Source organism: Stegodyphus dumicola, chromosome 3 (genome assembly GCF_044657685.1).
Source record: "Stegodyphus dumicola isolate Sdum_Otavi_A_Nest chromosome 3, ASM4465768v1".
In the NCBI taxonomy this organism is placed as follows: domain Eukaryota; kingdom Metazoa; phylum Arthropoda; class Arachnida; order Araneae; family Eresidae; genus Stegodyphus; species Stegodyphus dumicola.
The window spans coordinates 232,999,673-233,014,057 of record NC_140770.1 but is presented as its reverse complement, the minus strand read 5'-3'; the positions used below and the strand labels follow the sequence as shown (position 1 = coordinate 233,014,057).

Below are 14,385 nucleotides of genomic sequence, written 5' to 3'. Positions count from 1 at the left end.
TGAAAACTTAAATTTAACAATTTAAAAGATTCATCTAATATGCCTTAATGAAGCATACACAGAGCTGGCACTAGGCATTTTCCCACCTGATGCAATCTCTGTGGCTTTACCATATATATTTCATATTTCTTCTGAATGTTCATATTACTAAAGAAATAGAATTAGCCACTTTTTCTATACGTTCTAAATGCATTTAGTGTTTTTTAGAATAACAGAAATAATTAGATCCAAAAATTCTAAAATGAAAAGGAACCCTGTTGAAGAAAGAAACTGAAAAATTACTCCTCAAAGATATGTGCAGTTATTATTATGTAACTTACCCAATTGTTTATAATTTCAACCTTTCAGTTTATGACTCAGTCAGGGGTTTGGGACTATTTAACTTTTACCAGATCAAGTAAACCCTCATAGGTACCTTGTGGAGATGTTGACAAGTTAGGAGATAAGCACGCAAAAACTAGCGAGAGTATTGGTTTGCATATTGAGACAACTCTCTAATTGTTAGAAAAGATGCTTAAAGAGAAAGAAATCTATATAAACTAGCCAAAATATTTGGAAAGGCTTCAAATTAAAATGGAGGATAAATATTTTGCTGAGTGCTGTTACAAAACATAAATGTTTTGTAGCTTTTAATGTGTATCCTAATATCGTTTAAGAATCAATGTCATAAATTACATGTATTTTAAACTGAAATTTTATTAGATTTTGATTTTAATAGGCTTTTTTTAACAAATATTGTTAAAAAATAAAATTTTAGTGGCCATGTAAATCCATAATGACTTAAGGTTATCTAATTACCTAATTTAATTATTTATAACTAACTGCTTACCCTTAAAAGTTATCTCTACATATTAAAGCGAGTTATTGCCTTTCATTAACACTTGCTGTGGTCACAAAATAAGACACAAAAATTTAAAAATTCAAGTAAAACTTATTCTATGCATCATTTTTTGCATCTAGTGAAACTTAAAAATAATGCAAAACAACTTATCATCTCTGGTACTTTAATCGCTTATTGGAACATTAAAGTATATTAAATGGGCTACAATCCCTTGGAACTCTACACAAAGCTGTGACACTAACTGCATCAAACAGAGCCTGACTAAGTTTCAACACTTGCCAACTGTGTCTAAATCAGACCTTTCGGGTTTGTTCTAATGAGCAGGTCTCTATCTAGACAAGCAACAGCGTTGACAACATTCAGTCTTTTGTTATGAATCATGCTGATTATGATATTACTTCTCCTTTTAAACTATACCGTTTGACATAAAATCTACCTGCTATTTACTAAACCTCTAGACTGACTAAGTATGTAACAAAATGAGACATAAAAAAATCAACATAAAGCTAACTATTAGTAAAACATAAGTAAATGTCATCTTCTTTCAAATATGTCCAACTATTATAAGTGTAAAATATTTAATCTTACTTGATAAATTGTATAAAGTTTATTTTATTCTCAAACTTATCAATCATTATGTTAATTAATTCATGTTTAGTAATAATGCATACCACTCAGGGATCTATTTTATTTTTAGGATGGTATTACAAAAGTGAAATTCAGGCATAGAATAGTATTTTTAATTGAATTTATTCAGTTCTCATTTGCTCATAGGTCCTTAACTTTTTCATTAATGGTCCTTAAAAGTACTTAATTTCTGTGTTCAGAAATATGTATGAACCCTGAAAGATTTCCTTTCAGAAAGTCATGAAACTTTGTGTGAGTTTTTTGCTTTTATCAGATTTTGATAATAAAACTTTGAGTTGAAAATTTAGAATGTTAAATCTTCCTTATTGACTTTATAGGGTAGAAAACTATTGGTTTTGTGCACTAGTAGTAGACGTCAAGTTTTAGAAGAAATGGAAATGATTTCAGCTTTTACATCAGTGCTCCGTGTTCCTAATCTTAGTTCTTCAGAGCATTTAATGGCTGTTCTAGAGGAGACTGATTGCTTTCGTAGAGAAGAATTGGTAAGAATTGCCAGGAAAACAGAAGGACGAAGGTATGTTGTAATTTGTAATAAGTATTTCTATATCAGAAATGCATTTAAAGTACAAAGTAAACATTTCCATTGCATTCCCTATTATAATCATTTGATTGATGATGTTTTTATGTTCCCATGAATGTATAAAATGTGATTTTTAATAATGTAATTAATATTTTATATTTTCATAGCATATTGTATTTCTTCTTACTGATGTTATTTAGTAATTATGTATGATGTTTATGTATTATCCTGTCAGCCATGAAACTGCTGCCAAGTAACATGATTTAGTGCCAGCTGTGGATAAGCATGGTGTCGCAACAGACTAGTAATAGCTTCACTTTTGTTTGATGTAACCACAATTGATCCTCGATAAGCCATCTTTTATTTTTATATACAAGGATGTAAGTTTACTATTATTGTAGCATTATTTATTGCATGAGGGAAAAAAAAAGGTATGTGACTGCATGCTAGTTCATTTACAGTTGCTCGAGAGACTTGACATCTGTTAAATGAGGAAAAGAATAGCCATATATGGCCGGTTAAACTGTAATCGATTGGAATAACTACCCTCAGCAAGATTGCATTCATAGCATTCTAAGTAGAGCTTCCGATAAAATCAATAAGCCTAACAGAATAGCAGAAGGCCCTTTAACAGTGCAAAAACAAAATAGGTCAAATACTTTCACAACACTGACTGTTTAGTGGTTTGTGAAGAGAGAATGACAAATTCTTTAGAATAACACTTGCAGATAAAAGTGTGGCTAAGAGTTCTGCAGGATAATTGGTTCAACATTGGAGGGATCTCCACCAACTTTCATGGTTTGATGGTAGCTGACATTTACGATCAGCGGGATAATACATAAATACCTTGTGTATTTATGTAAAACATTCTTGAAGCAATTATATTAAAGTTAATTGTATTATCTATAGAACAAAAAAACTTAAAATATTTTTTAAATATATAATGTGTGATTTTATTCTAAGTTGGTGCATTATGCATTCATGTGTAATGTACTTGATTTCAAAATTTTTATAATATTTCAGCCATTCTCATGATAAAATTCATTGGTATATTTCACTGAATTGTTCACAATATGTTCCAAACATCTTGGCAGTGTATGGTTATATCATTTCTGTAAAAACATGATGGTTTGGATGCATAAACTCATATGAAACATTTGCAGCTAATCATTATTTTCAAATAATATGCAATGGATTGCATTTGACTATGATCTGAAAACATAGTAATTTGTAGAATCCTCATCTTGGGAATAAACCAAATGTGGAAGAACCTTGCAGTTATGCAAATAAACGGAAACTTTTATCATGTTCGCTACATATATCTGACATTTTCCATGTGGATAATGACGCCATGGCATTTGTTTGGGCCTTTCCTCATGAGAAGAATACAGAAATAAACAAATCTTCAAGTCATTTTATATGGATTGAAGTCAAAATGGGTCAGGTTGTTCCCCAACCTAACCAGAGAGTTCAGCATCTCAATTTCTAGTAAAGAATCCATCAATTCATTTTCGGACTTTCTTTTAAGCAATAGCATACTCTCCATACACAACCCACATCAATATAAATTTGTTTGGAAGCCTCTCCCATTCAGAAGAACATGTTAGAGATGCTTTTTCTGAATTCAGAAGAACATGTTAGAGATCTTCACATTCTCTATACTTCAGACCCTGGGGAAAAAAAAAAAAGGACTTGGTATGCCATAACAGAATCATTTATATTGTTGTGAATATAATCTACAATTTTGGCATATTAAACTCCATAATTAGTAACATCAATAAAAAAAAGTGTGGAAAAAATTATATGAACCAATAAATCAACCCTTTATTTAACAAAGTCGTGGAATCCGGAGGGAAAACTTTGGAAAGTGGAAATTACAATAAAAGATTTTTTTAATTTAATATGATAGTAGTAAAATGAAATATAAATGTAAAATTAAGTACATTAAAATGTATCCATTCCTACAAAGTTACATAGGAAAATTCCATAAGGTCTTTCAAAAAATAATCGCTAATAACTCAGTAGCTTTTTCCATTATCAATAGCCCTGATACTGGAACACATTTTTCTCATTGTTTACAGACATTTTAATGTTGCATCCTTAACATCTTCGTAAACAAACATTTTCTTATGTTTTGTAAATAGACTGGTGGAATTAAAGTTTGATGAAATTTTGTCCCAATTTTTCAGGATTGCGAGTAAACTATTTTGTAAAGTATAGAATGTTATGGCAATGCTTTTCTTCTTTACAAGCTTTGTGCACTTCACCAAGAACCAGCATTTTTTCTTTATGTGTTTAACACTTTCATTTCAATATTTTTCATTCTATACACAACTGACAAAAAAAGTTTTGCATTATAAAACCAGAAAAGTAGAAATAAAAATTATGTGCAGCTATAATTTAACCTTAAGCTGATTTTTGAAACAGGATTGGTTGTGGGAATTTTTAATAAAAAGGTGTGTAAATGTTTTCTCATTCAAAAATCTCCCTCTCTCCTGCTTTATCTCTCATGTAGAATGCAATGTAGAACAGATAACGATCCACCTGCATTTCTTTAGGATGTATGCATACACATGCATTTCACAGCAAATGAATAAATAACTTTAAAGTTAAAAAGTCAGCCATTTAAAAAACTTCCTAGATAGCAAGCTTCATTAAATAATTTCCTCTTTGGAGTTTTTTATACAAGGAAATCCACACCCTGGGCAGAATCCTACAAAAAATTTGCTGAATTGAGGAATTCATAAAATAGAATGCCATTAAATAGAGGTTTGGATGTATATCTTGCATTTCCATATGTTAAATAGCAAAGTTTGCTTATCATTGCATTGTTTCCTGATATCTTCTGTTAATGTCATGAAAGCTCAAAAGTGCTTGAAAAACTGTACATGTAGCTGAATACAAAAATAGTTAGGGTTATACATGTTGGAACTTAATTTGTAATTAGAATGGGTATGCTTGTTCAGTCAAATCTTGTGTATAACTTTTATTGTTGAGTGAATATTTTAAACTGCTCTTTAGCATGTAAAGTTTTTCTTCTTCTTCTTCTTCTTCTTCTTTTTTTTTTTTTTTTTTTTTTGTGTGTGTGTGTGTGTGTGTGTGTGTGTGTGTGTGTTATGGAAATAATTGATTTTTGGAGTTGTGTTTTCTACTTTGTGAATGTCCCGTAGAATGTTAGAGATTGAATAGATTTTGTACATATCAAAACTCTGCTTACTTTTTTTTTAGAGTCTGGGTAGGAATAAAGAAGTTACTTGCTTACATTGATTTAGCAAGACAGGTAAGTTGTTTATAAATATTTTATTAACTTTTAAATACTTTGAATGTTATTTATTCTAACTTTTTTAAGAAAAAGTTTGCTATTAAGAAATTTTATGTGATTATTTAATTCCTTATTAACACTACGGTAATACACTGAAGTGTCACTGAATTAGGGATAGACATGGCTATGCAAATTTTATAGCACTGTGTAGCATCTCTGCTCATGTGAGGAAGTTGTGGTAAATGCACATACAAGTAGTACTATGGTTGTTGTTAATCAATTGTTTCTATTACCAGTATGGGTAAAATTTCTGATTTAGACAGCTTCGATCTCGGATACATAGTAGGCACCCGACGCATGGGCCATTCAATTTCCAAAATCCTCAGCGGGCTAGGATTTTCAAGGTCGAAAGTGTCAAAAGTATACAGAGAATACACGGACGGTTGGAAAAAGAACTAGTAATTGGCAAATTGCAAAGGACAATTAACCTAGAACAAGCGTGGTGTGAAACGGCTCAGCCGTATTGTACATAGTCAATGAAGCCAAACATTATCTCAAATTACTACCCAGGGTGACAGTTGTACAGTCAGTAAAAGGATCGTGCAACACTCGTTTCACCATATGGGCTTTGGAAGCTATAGATCACGAGAGTACCTTTGCTGAATGCATGACATCGAGCTGCACTTCTTGCCAGGGCAAGAGAATACAGAGAATAGACTCTAGTGGACTTAAAATGAGTAGCAAGGAGTGATTAGTCTTGATTCCGACTAATTAATACTGATGGAAGGCTGAGAATATGGCGTGAGACTCGTGAAGCCATGAAATCTGTATGGCAGATTGGAACTGTCTAATGCCATGGTGGCTTAATCATGGTCTGGGATGTTTTCTCTTAGTAGTGTTTGGGATCTTTGGTACTTGTAACCAACCTCCCGTAACCCCTTAACTGCTGCGGGCATATATATACGCCTTGCTCAGCCCATGCGTTAACTGCCCCGTGCGTATATATACACCTTTCTCAAATGCTATCATTTGTTTTGCGCTGCTACCCATAAAATTATTCGCAAAGCTTTGGAATGCAACACCACAATGACCTTGACAATGTGAAGGAGGATACTATTTCAAAGAAGTGTGGGGAGAAATTGGAGAGAGGGATGTGTCTAAAGCGGTAAAAGTAATGTCTGTGTGGTATTGGCTGGTGTTGTTTGAATAAAACGTTTTTTTTATTCTGTGTCCTTCGTTTTCGTTTACTTTTTGTAGTAGGTTCCAGGAATAAAGAAAGATATAACGGATGTTTCAAACCCATTTATCTTTTTTGAAGAACTGCTCGTGCTTCATATTGTTACTGAAACTAACCGTTTTGTAGACGAGTATATGAACCAACACCTTGCAAATGAAAAATCAAGAACAAAATCATGGCATTCAACCAGTTCAGAAGAAATATATGTTTTTTTAGGCATACTGATTTCACAAGGTATAACACTGAAACCTGATATTACACTTTACTGGTCTAAAAATGATTTGATCTTTATAATTTTACTCAAAACATTAAATTTTGTGCATTCATTTTTTTCTTTTATTCTTTATTATGTGAAAGTAAACAGTTTTTAGAAAGTAAAACTTGCACTTATTTCCCCCCCTAATACATCGAATAACTATGCGTGCCTGTGTGAAAAACTGTGGCACTGGGAAATGAATCTTGTACATTTTCCGCGGCATTTAAGGGGTTAATTGATGTAGTGATTATTCATTGAATTCAGAAAATTGATGGAAGAATGATAGAATAATTGTTGTACTCATATGAATGATATTATAAAGTTTTCATGTTATTAATAAATTTTATTCAGTAAAAGAAAGAGAAAAATGATGGAAATTTCATAGAAAAAAGTAAGAAATAATGCTTAAAATTTGCATGTTTTAGATTTAAAAATTGTTAAATAATGAGACATATAACATTCTTCTAAATAATTTATTAAAGTTTATCATCTTATTTAAAAATGTAATATGCAAAGTCATTTGTGTATAGTTGTATAAATATTTAATAATTTTATTTATATAGCCATGGATTGAAATATATGAAAAAGTATATGAGATATGACTGTGTTGCAATATTATATTTTTGCACAAAATAATTTTCTATTCATGACCTTCGGATTGTAACAGCAGCTTCTGTCCTGTGTGAAGAACCGTGGCACTGGGAAATGAATCTTGTATGTTTTCTGCGGCAGTTAAGGGATTAATATGATTTGGTACATAGAGTTGCTGGGTGATCATCTCCATCCATTTATGTTGTCCTGTCATTCACATGGAAATGGAGTATCCCAGCAAGATAACTGAACCTCTTACAGTCCCGGTTGGCTACTGCCTGGTTGGATGAGCGTTCTCCTAACTTTTTTGTCATAAATTGGCTATTTAAAAGCCTTGACTTAAATTCTACTGAGCATCTTTCGAACGTTTTGGAGAAAGGTTTGAAACCTCATCACACAACACTAGCCACTCTTCCTAAATTATAGACAGCTCTATCTGATCTCTGGCAAGCCATCCCTGTAGAATGATTCCAGTAACTTATTGAATCTATGCTTCATCCTTTGGGAGCCATTGTAAAGGCCAGATGAGGCTCAACTCGTTATTACTAGCTATCCTAATTCAGTGGCACTTCAGTGTATGTATCGTTTGCTATCGGAGGCCGAAAAAAATTCATATTTTTTCTATGTAAAAGTGAACTAGCTGTGTGTTTTTAACATAAGCAAACAAAAATGTGATGGCCAACATGCATAAGGATAAGGCATTTTTAAGGGATGAGATATTTAAATCCTCAAATTTTGAAAAGTTAAAATATTTGATTATTTGGCACTGTTTTCTTCATTTGATTTAATTTTTTTAGGGATGGAACTTTCATGTCTCGTACATTTTAGAAACTATTTGAAAATTCGCCGCAGAGCAGCGTGAAATTGATAAACAGATTTCGGAATGGTTAGAGAAACAAAGGATATGCCTTTATTCATTTTTTGCAGCAATTCAACTTTTTGTTTGATGGACATCGAAACATGCTTTCTTTTTGTAGATCCACAATGGAAATTCTATTTGACATAATTGAAAGTTCCAACTTACTTTTATAAAATTGCTCTAACAGTCTGCAAAAAATAATAAGCCGGATCCAATTCGAAGATTAAAGAACAACGCAATCTGCAATATCAACTGAAATAGATAATTAGATAATTTTAGCTTAGCTTATACCGTTCGTTATACATTAAACCGGAATGATCTATAGTCTGGACCTCAAAGCTACAAACTTTCTGCGCGTGCGTCAGCGCATGCGCAGAAAGTTTGTAGCTTTGAAGTTCAGACTATAGATCATTCCGGATTAACGACTTTTGACTATATTAGCCTTTGTGAGAAGAAATATTTATTAAGATCAAACAATTGAGGCCTGTCTTTCACAGAAGAGAGTGTCTTCATAGTGGATTCTCAAAAGAACTAGCTTGAATATTTTTTTTTTTTTTCATAAGGGAAAAACAATTAAAATCCTCATGCAATCAGCCTATCTGAAATTGTAGCACTTGAGGAATAGTTAGAGAAGTTCAAACAAAACACATTCTCTATTTGTGAACTAGATACTATAAAGATGAAGACATCTTAGAATGCATGTAATATGTATGGATATTTTTTAAATGATTGACTTGATTTTAAACATTCATAACATTGAAATTTACTAATGCAAAGTGACATGCAATACATAAAACAAAAGAAAAACTAAATTTCTGCAAATGTTTTGTTTAACCTTCTGTAAAATGAATAGTATCAAAATAATAATGAAATATTTGCTGTGCTTATTCATTCTATCTCTTACCATATTCTTTATAACAAGAACAATATAGTTTTGAAAATATGTGGACTTTAAGGCAAAAATGTCATGAATACAATATTTTTACTGTAATTTCAAATGAAGATGGTCACATGACATAAGATCCAGAGTGCAGTAGGCCATTTATTGAAACATTAGATCACCAGTTCTGCTTCTGACGTATCCAATACAGTTCTTTGTTGAAACACATAATATTCTACATAGTCATTGTGGTGATGTGCTAAAATTCAAAAGTTTGATGTGTCAAATTAATACTTAACAGGTGCAGAGTTATGTTTTACCTAAACTTGGGTTTCAAAAGAATTGTTGGGGAGTGCAACATTCAGCTTTGTTTGTGCTTTAGATATTACAGTGATCATTTTTGGTATTTTAATCAGTAAATTATTCGTGTGCAAAATTTTGAATGATGAAAAATTCTTTTAATTTTGTAATAATTAAAAGAGAGCAAAAACTGTCAGTTTTTTTTTTTTTTTTTTTTAGCAGCATATTTAGACAATATTTTTTATTTCTGCTACCTCCAGACCCTAGCAGTTTCTAAAAATTCCCAATTTATTATAATCTGTTATTTTTATATATTAAAAAAATTATTAAGTGTAAATTAACTATAATTTATTAGTTCTCAAAGGACTCTTAATATAAAAATGTAAATTATTCCCGAAGTAGTATAACATGTGAAGTAAATGTAATATTCGAAATCCACTTTGTTTCAGTACTAATTTTGTAAATTAAGCTTAAAATATGCTGATTCCCCTCTCCCTAAATCTAGTGTTACAACGCCTTTATTAGATATGTCTTTGATTTCTTGAGCTTTATAGTTTGGGAAGAGATTATTTGGTAGGGTAAATTTCTGTGAAACACTAGTTAGTGTACATTTTGGAATTTTTTATTATGCTATGAAAATTTCTTTTTACTTGAGGAATATAAGTATGGAATAACAAAGTATATATATATATATATATATATATATATATAGGATCATTTATAAAATATTTTCATTATAATCTGATGAAACTATTTTTGTAATTAACATTTTGTACTTTTATTCATTTGAAGTTTATAAGCATATAATTGATTTTTGTATCAATGTGTAACTGAAATTAGCTTTTGTACTAATGAGGTGGACCAGATTTCCCAGTTTCATATAATCCCATAAATGTTGAAAAGGGCATTAATAATTGAAAATGTTTAGATATATGATAACACTTCATTCACTCCTTCAGGCCCACCAGCGGCCGAGCGGTAAAGATGCCGAACACTGGTAGTTCGGTCCGAGGTTCGAATCCCATGAACAGGGTGGCTGCATGGGCATTTTCGTGGTTTTCCCCATGTGTAACGTGTATACGAGCCAGTTTCCCTTAGAAAGTCCTCCACGAAGGCATCCCTTCCTTTAGGCAGATAGCCTCTGTGTGCTTTGCCATAATTAAATAATCCAATCCAATCCATTCACTCCTTCTCTTTTCAACAAAAGATTTTAAATTTTACTTAAATATCTTTAATTAATTGTTTTAAGTCTTTTCCCCCCACTGGTATTCAAATAATTTAATTTTTTATATGGTAATTGCTCACCCTTCTTTACATTATGAGCTAATAGTTATTTATTGTCTTTTACTGCAAATAGCATTGCATATACTACAAAAACCTGCCTTATCAATTGATGTCTTTTCTGCAATACTTTTTGCCTTCCTTTTAAAAATAATAACGTTTAAAGAAGAGAATGTAGTACCATTGAAATTGTGTTGCTGTATTGAATAACACAGTTTCTGTGATATTGCAGTTATTATACCGTAAACATGTTGCAGATCTCTTTCATTTTGGGAAGGGATCTGCAACATGTTTACAGTATAATAACTGCAATCTAGCTATGACATTGTTAAAACACATAACATAATGAATATTAAATGCAAGGTTTTAAAAAACTGAATTTTTTTTTAAATGACTAGGACATCTGGTCACCTAATGTTAAAAGACTGCAAAATAGATTAATACTAATAAATTAAATTGCATTTCAGACTGATGGTGAACACAGAGTTAATAAATTCCTTAGCAAGTTAGAGGAAGAAAATTGCCTTGAAGGAGTTTAGATGTATTCTTTCATCATATTTAAAAGAAGTGTAAAGCATTTTAGGTGTTCTGTGCATTAAGCTGAAATAACATTCCTAAAGCAATATGTTACTTGAAGTTTCTTTTATATATATATAAATTATTCACACATTCCTCTGTTAAACAAAATGAACAGTAAATAATATATCTGTTTGTTTCCAATTTAAGCTTTATAAATTAAAGCATGAAGATTTTTTTACTTAATTTTTACCCTTCCGTTTAATGAGCATAATTATGACATAATTGGATTTTTATTGTGCTAAATAAAAAATAAGTGTATTTATTTTAATAAAACCATTATGAATATTTAATGGTTTTACTGTAATAATTACATAATTTGCAAGTTATTTCCATAATGAATATATAATTAAGTCAAACAAAAATAGCTTATTCTCTGGAATTTAAAAAAAAAAAAAAAAAAAAAGTAGTGTTTTTTCCTGCATATTTTTTATTCCCTTATATAATTATAAAATAAATGCATGCATTTATTGCAGTTGAACAATTATCAAGTGAAGTAATGAAAACGTGCAGTTTTTTGGTCTTTCAACTTAATAGCTGTAACAAAGATTGCCTTTATGGTGTTCATTTAGATGGCACAAAATATATCTGTTGGTATTTATAAACTTGTATAGAAATGTTACAGAGATTTAGTAAATAATATGTAAATAGTTCAAGTTTATTAAGAACTCTTTTGCAATCATATTTTAAACTTAATCTAATTGTTGACATAATGTAAATTTTACTGTGCTTAATACATGTTAAATATTGAGTTTTTAATGTCAAGTAAATATTGACATTAGTAATGTGTGTTTTGTAGACCAATGTGCATATTAAGGTGATTTTAATTATGATTAAAAAATTATGCAATTGATTTTGAGTGAATGGGTAAAGCAACTTGCAATTAATATTAGTTGCCTAACCCCTAAATTATGTTGATGTATTTATAAATAATCAGTGATTCTGTAAAAAAATATAATTACAATATTTAAGTGTGCATGTTTAAGGTTTTATTTCAATATACTTCATGTTAAGATAGCCTTTAATAATGTCCTTATTTCTTTCATTAATAGAGTCTTTAAGAGAAATGGTATGAATTAGGTGCTTTTTATTACAATGCAGTAATTTGTCCTTATTCTAGGTGTTCAGACAAAATAACTATTTTACTCTAATAACAGTATTTTAGAGCATCAAATGAATAATATTGATGTGGCTTTGGAGTTGCTCATACATAGATGTGTGTTAGTGACATTAAGTGTAGAAATTTTAGTAAATTGGCTAATTGCAAAAAGTATTTATTCAAAAAGAAATGTAAATATCCCATTTTATTTGTGTTTTATTTTGTGATTGTTTTGGTGTAACAATCAGCAAAAATAATCGCTGAAAAATAAATGTAAAAATATTTTAAAACATGGTTGTTCATTATTTTAAATTATAACAGTTGTTAACTTAACCTGTAGACATTGCTAAGATATTGATAGGATATGTAGTTATCCATTATGTTATGTAATACTCATGATGTTTCTATTAATATCATAGTCATTCCTTTCCTCAAAGATTTTTCCATTGTATGTACACTTAGCATTTCCTTATTTATTTTGATATATTTCTGAGAGAAAATTATATATTTTTAAAAATATACTTTTTGAAGGGTTAGAAATAATTATATACAATTAACAGATTGCATATAGCAAAAATATAGGACTTGTATGCTTTTATGGTAAATAACTAGAAAATTTCGAGAAGCAAAACCTGGGAAAGAACTAAGGCAGAAGCAGTATTTGATGAACCAAATAGTATTGAACAGATTATCTGACATTTTTCATTTCGATAAAAGAATTATGTTGAGAAAGAGAAAATGCAGAAGTAGCAAATTCATTTGCAGTATTAAGAAAACAAAGAATATTTTATTTAAACAGAAAAAATATACTAACTACTGTTAATGAACAATAGAAGAAATGTTATAACTTTAATTGTTAAGGAAAATAAGGTTGCAATTTCAAAAAATTGAATAAGAGGATGTTCTCTTCCCTTCTGTGTTAATTGGCCAAGATAAGAAATAATAGTATGTGGAAGAGTAAATCTGAGTGTATAAAAATTTTTTAAAAAAAAGGCAATGTCCACAGGAAGTAAATGAATTAATTCATTATAAGAAATTAAATTTCTTAATTTTTGTAATGCTGACAAAGTTATTTTTAAATCACATAATTGCTTGTTTTGTGAATTGAAATAGTTTAACAGCTATTGAAAATTTTATGAGTGAGTGTGAGTGATAATTTCGCTTTTAAGAGAATTTTTCTGGTTTGCATAAATTTAAATATACTTTTTAATCTGTGTAAGCTTTATAAAAAGGAATTTATAAATTTCACCGCATCTAACTTGAAAGAATTATACCTGAAAGTTGTCATCTAATTGAAAAATCACATATCATAATTTTGCTAAAAGTTTTGTAGTTTATAAATGTATATATTTGTTACAAAAGTACAATTTTTATTTATTTGTGAGTTTATTTATTGCTAATGTGTAGTTCAAAACCAAATCAGTTCTAAATAAAATATTTTTATGTGTCTGGTTTCTAGTAGACCTATTGTACTGTAATGTTGTTGAAAAATAAAAAAAATTAATAAAAAAGTCAAGTTGAGAAGTGTGAAATTATTTTAAATATGTGTATTTTCTACATTTGTTACAGTTACTTGAAGAACATTAATTAATTAGTTACATATTAAATACATAAAACTACCTGAAAAATAATTAAATACTAGCCCAAATATTAAAAAAAAGAAGAATAATTTGTTAAATAATCTTATATTACAAATTCTTTGTATAAAAATACTAATATATATTTGCTTAATTTAATTAGTAGAAATGTTATTAAAACAGAAATATCTTTAATTCTCAACCGGCAGTGGTACACAAGAGAAAATAAGTGGTAATTAAAAGTAAAATATTTTAACTATTAAGTTCAAAAATTAAAACCCCAACATCCTCATTGAGATTTTTTCTCTAACACTCATAAATTTATGCAATCTGAACTTTGTTCAAGAGTGGTGGTGGTGGTGGTGATACTAAATGTTTTCAGTTTTTCTTTAGATGTCAAAAGTCGTTAGCCAAATGGTTGAGAACCGCTGATTTAGATTATAAGGTAACTAAATGCC

General features: G+C 29.9%; 1 protein-coding gene across 1 annotated transcript in view; it reads left to right on the top strand.

Moving 5' to 3' along the window:
* LOC118189079 (vesicle-fusing ATPase 1-like) overlaps positions 1-13,866 on the top strand; it is a 103,495-nt gene extending 89,629 nt beyond the window's left edge. Inside the window, exons 19-21 of the mRNA XM_035359625.2 lie at positions 1,807-2,003; positions 5,238-5,289; positions 11,143-13,866. Of these exons, the coding sequence (XP_035215516.1) occupies positions 1,807-2,003; positions 5,238-5,289; positions 11,143-11,214 (321 nt within the window). The 3' untranslated portion in view covers positions 11,215-13,866. The remainder of the gene's footprint in view (positions 1-1,806; positions 2,004-5,237; positions 5,290-11,142) is intronic.
* The last annotated feature ends 519 nt before the right edge of the window (positions 13,867-14,385 follow it).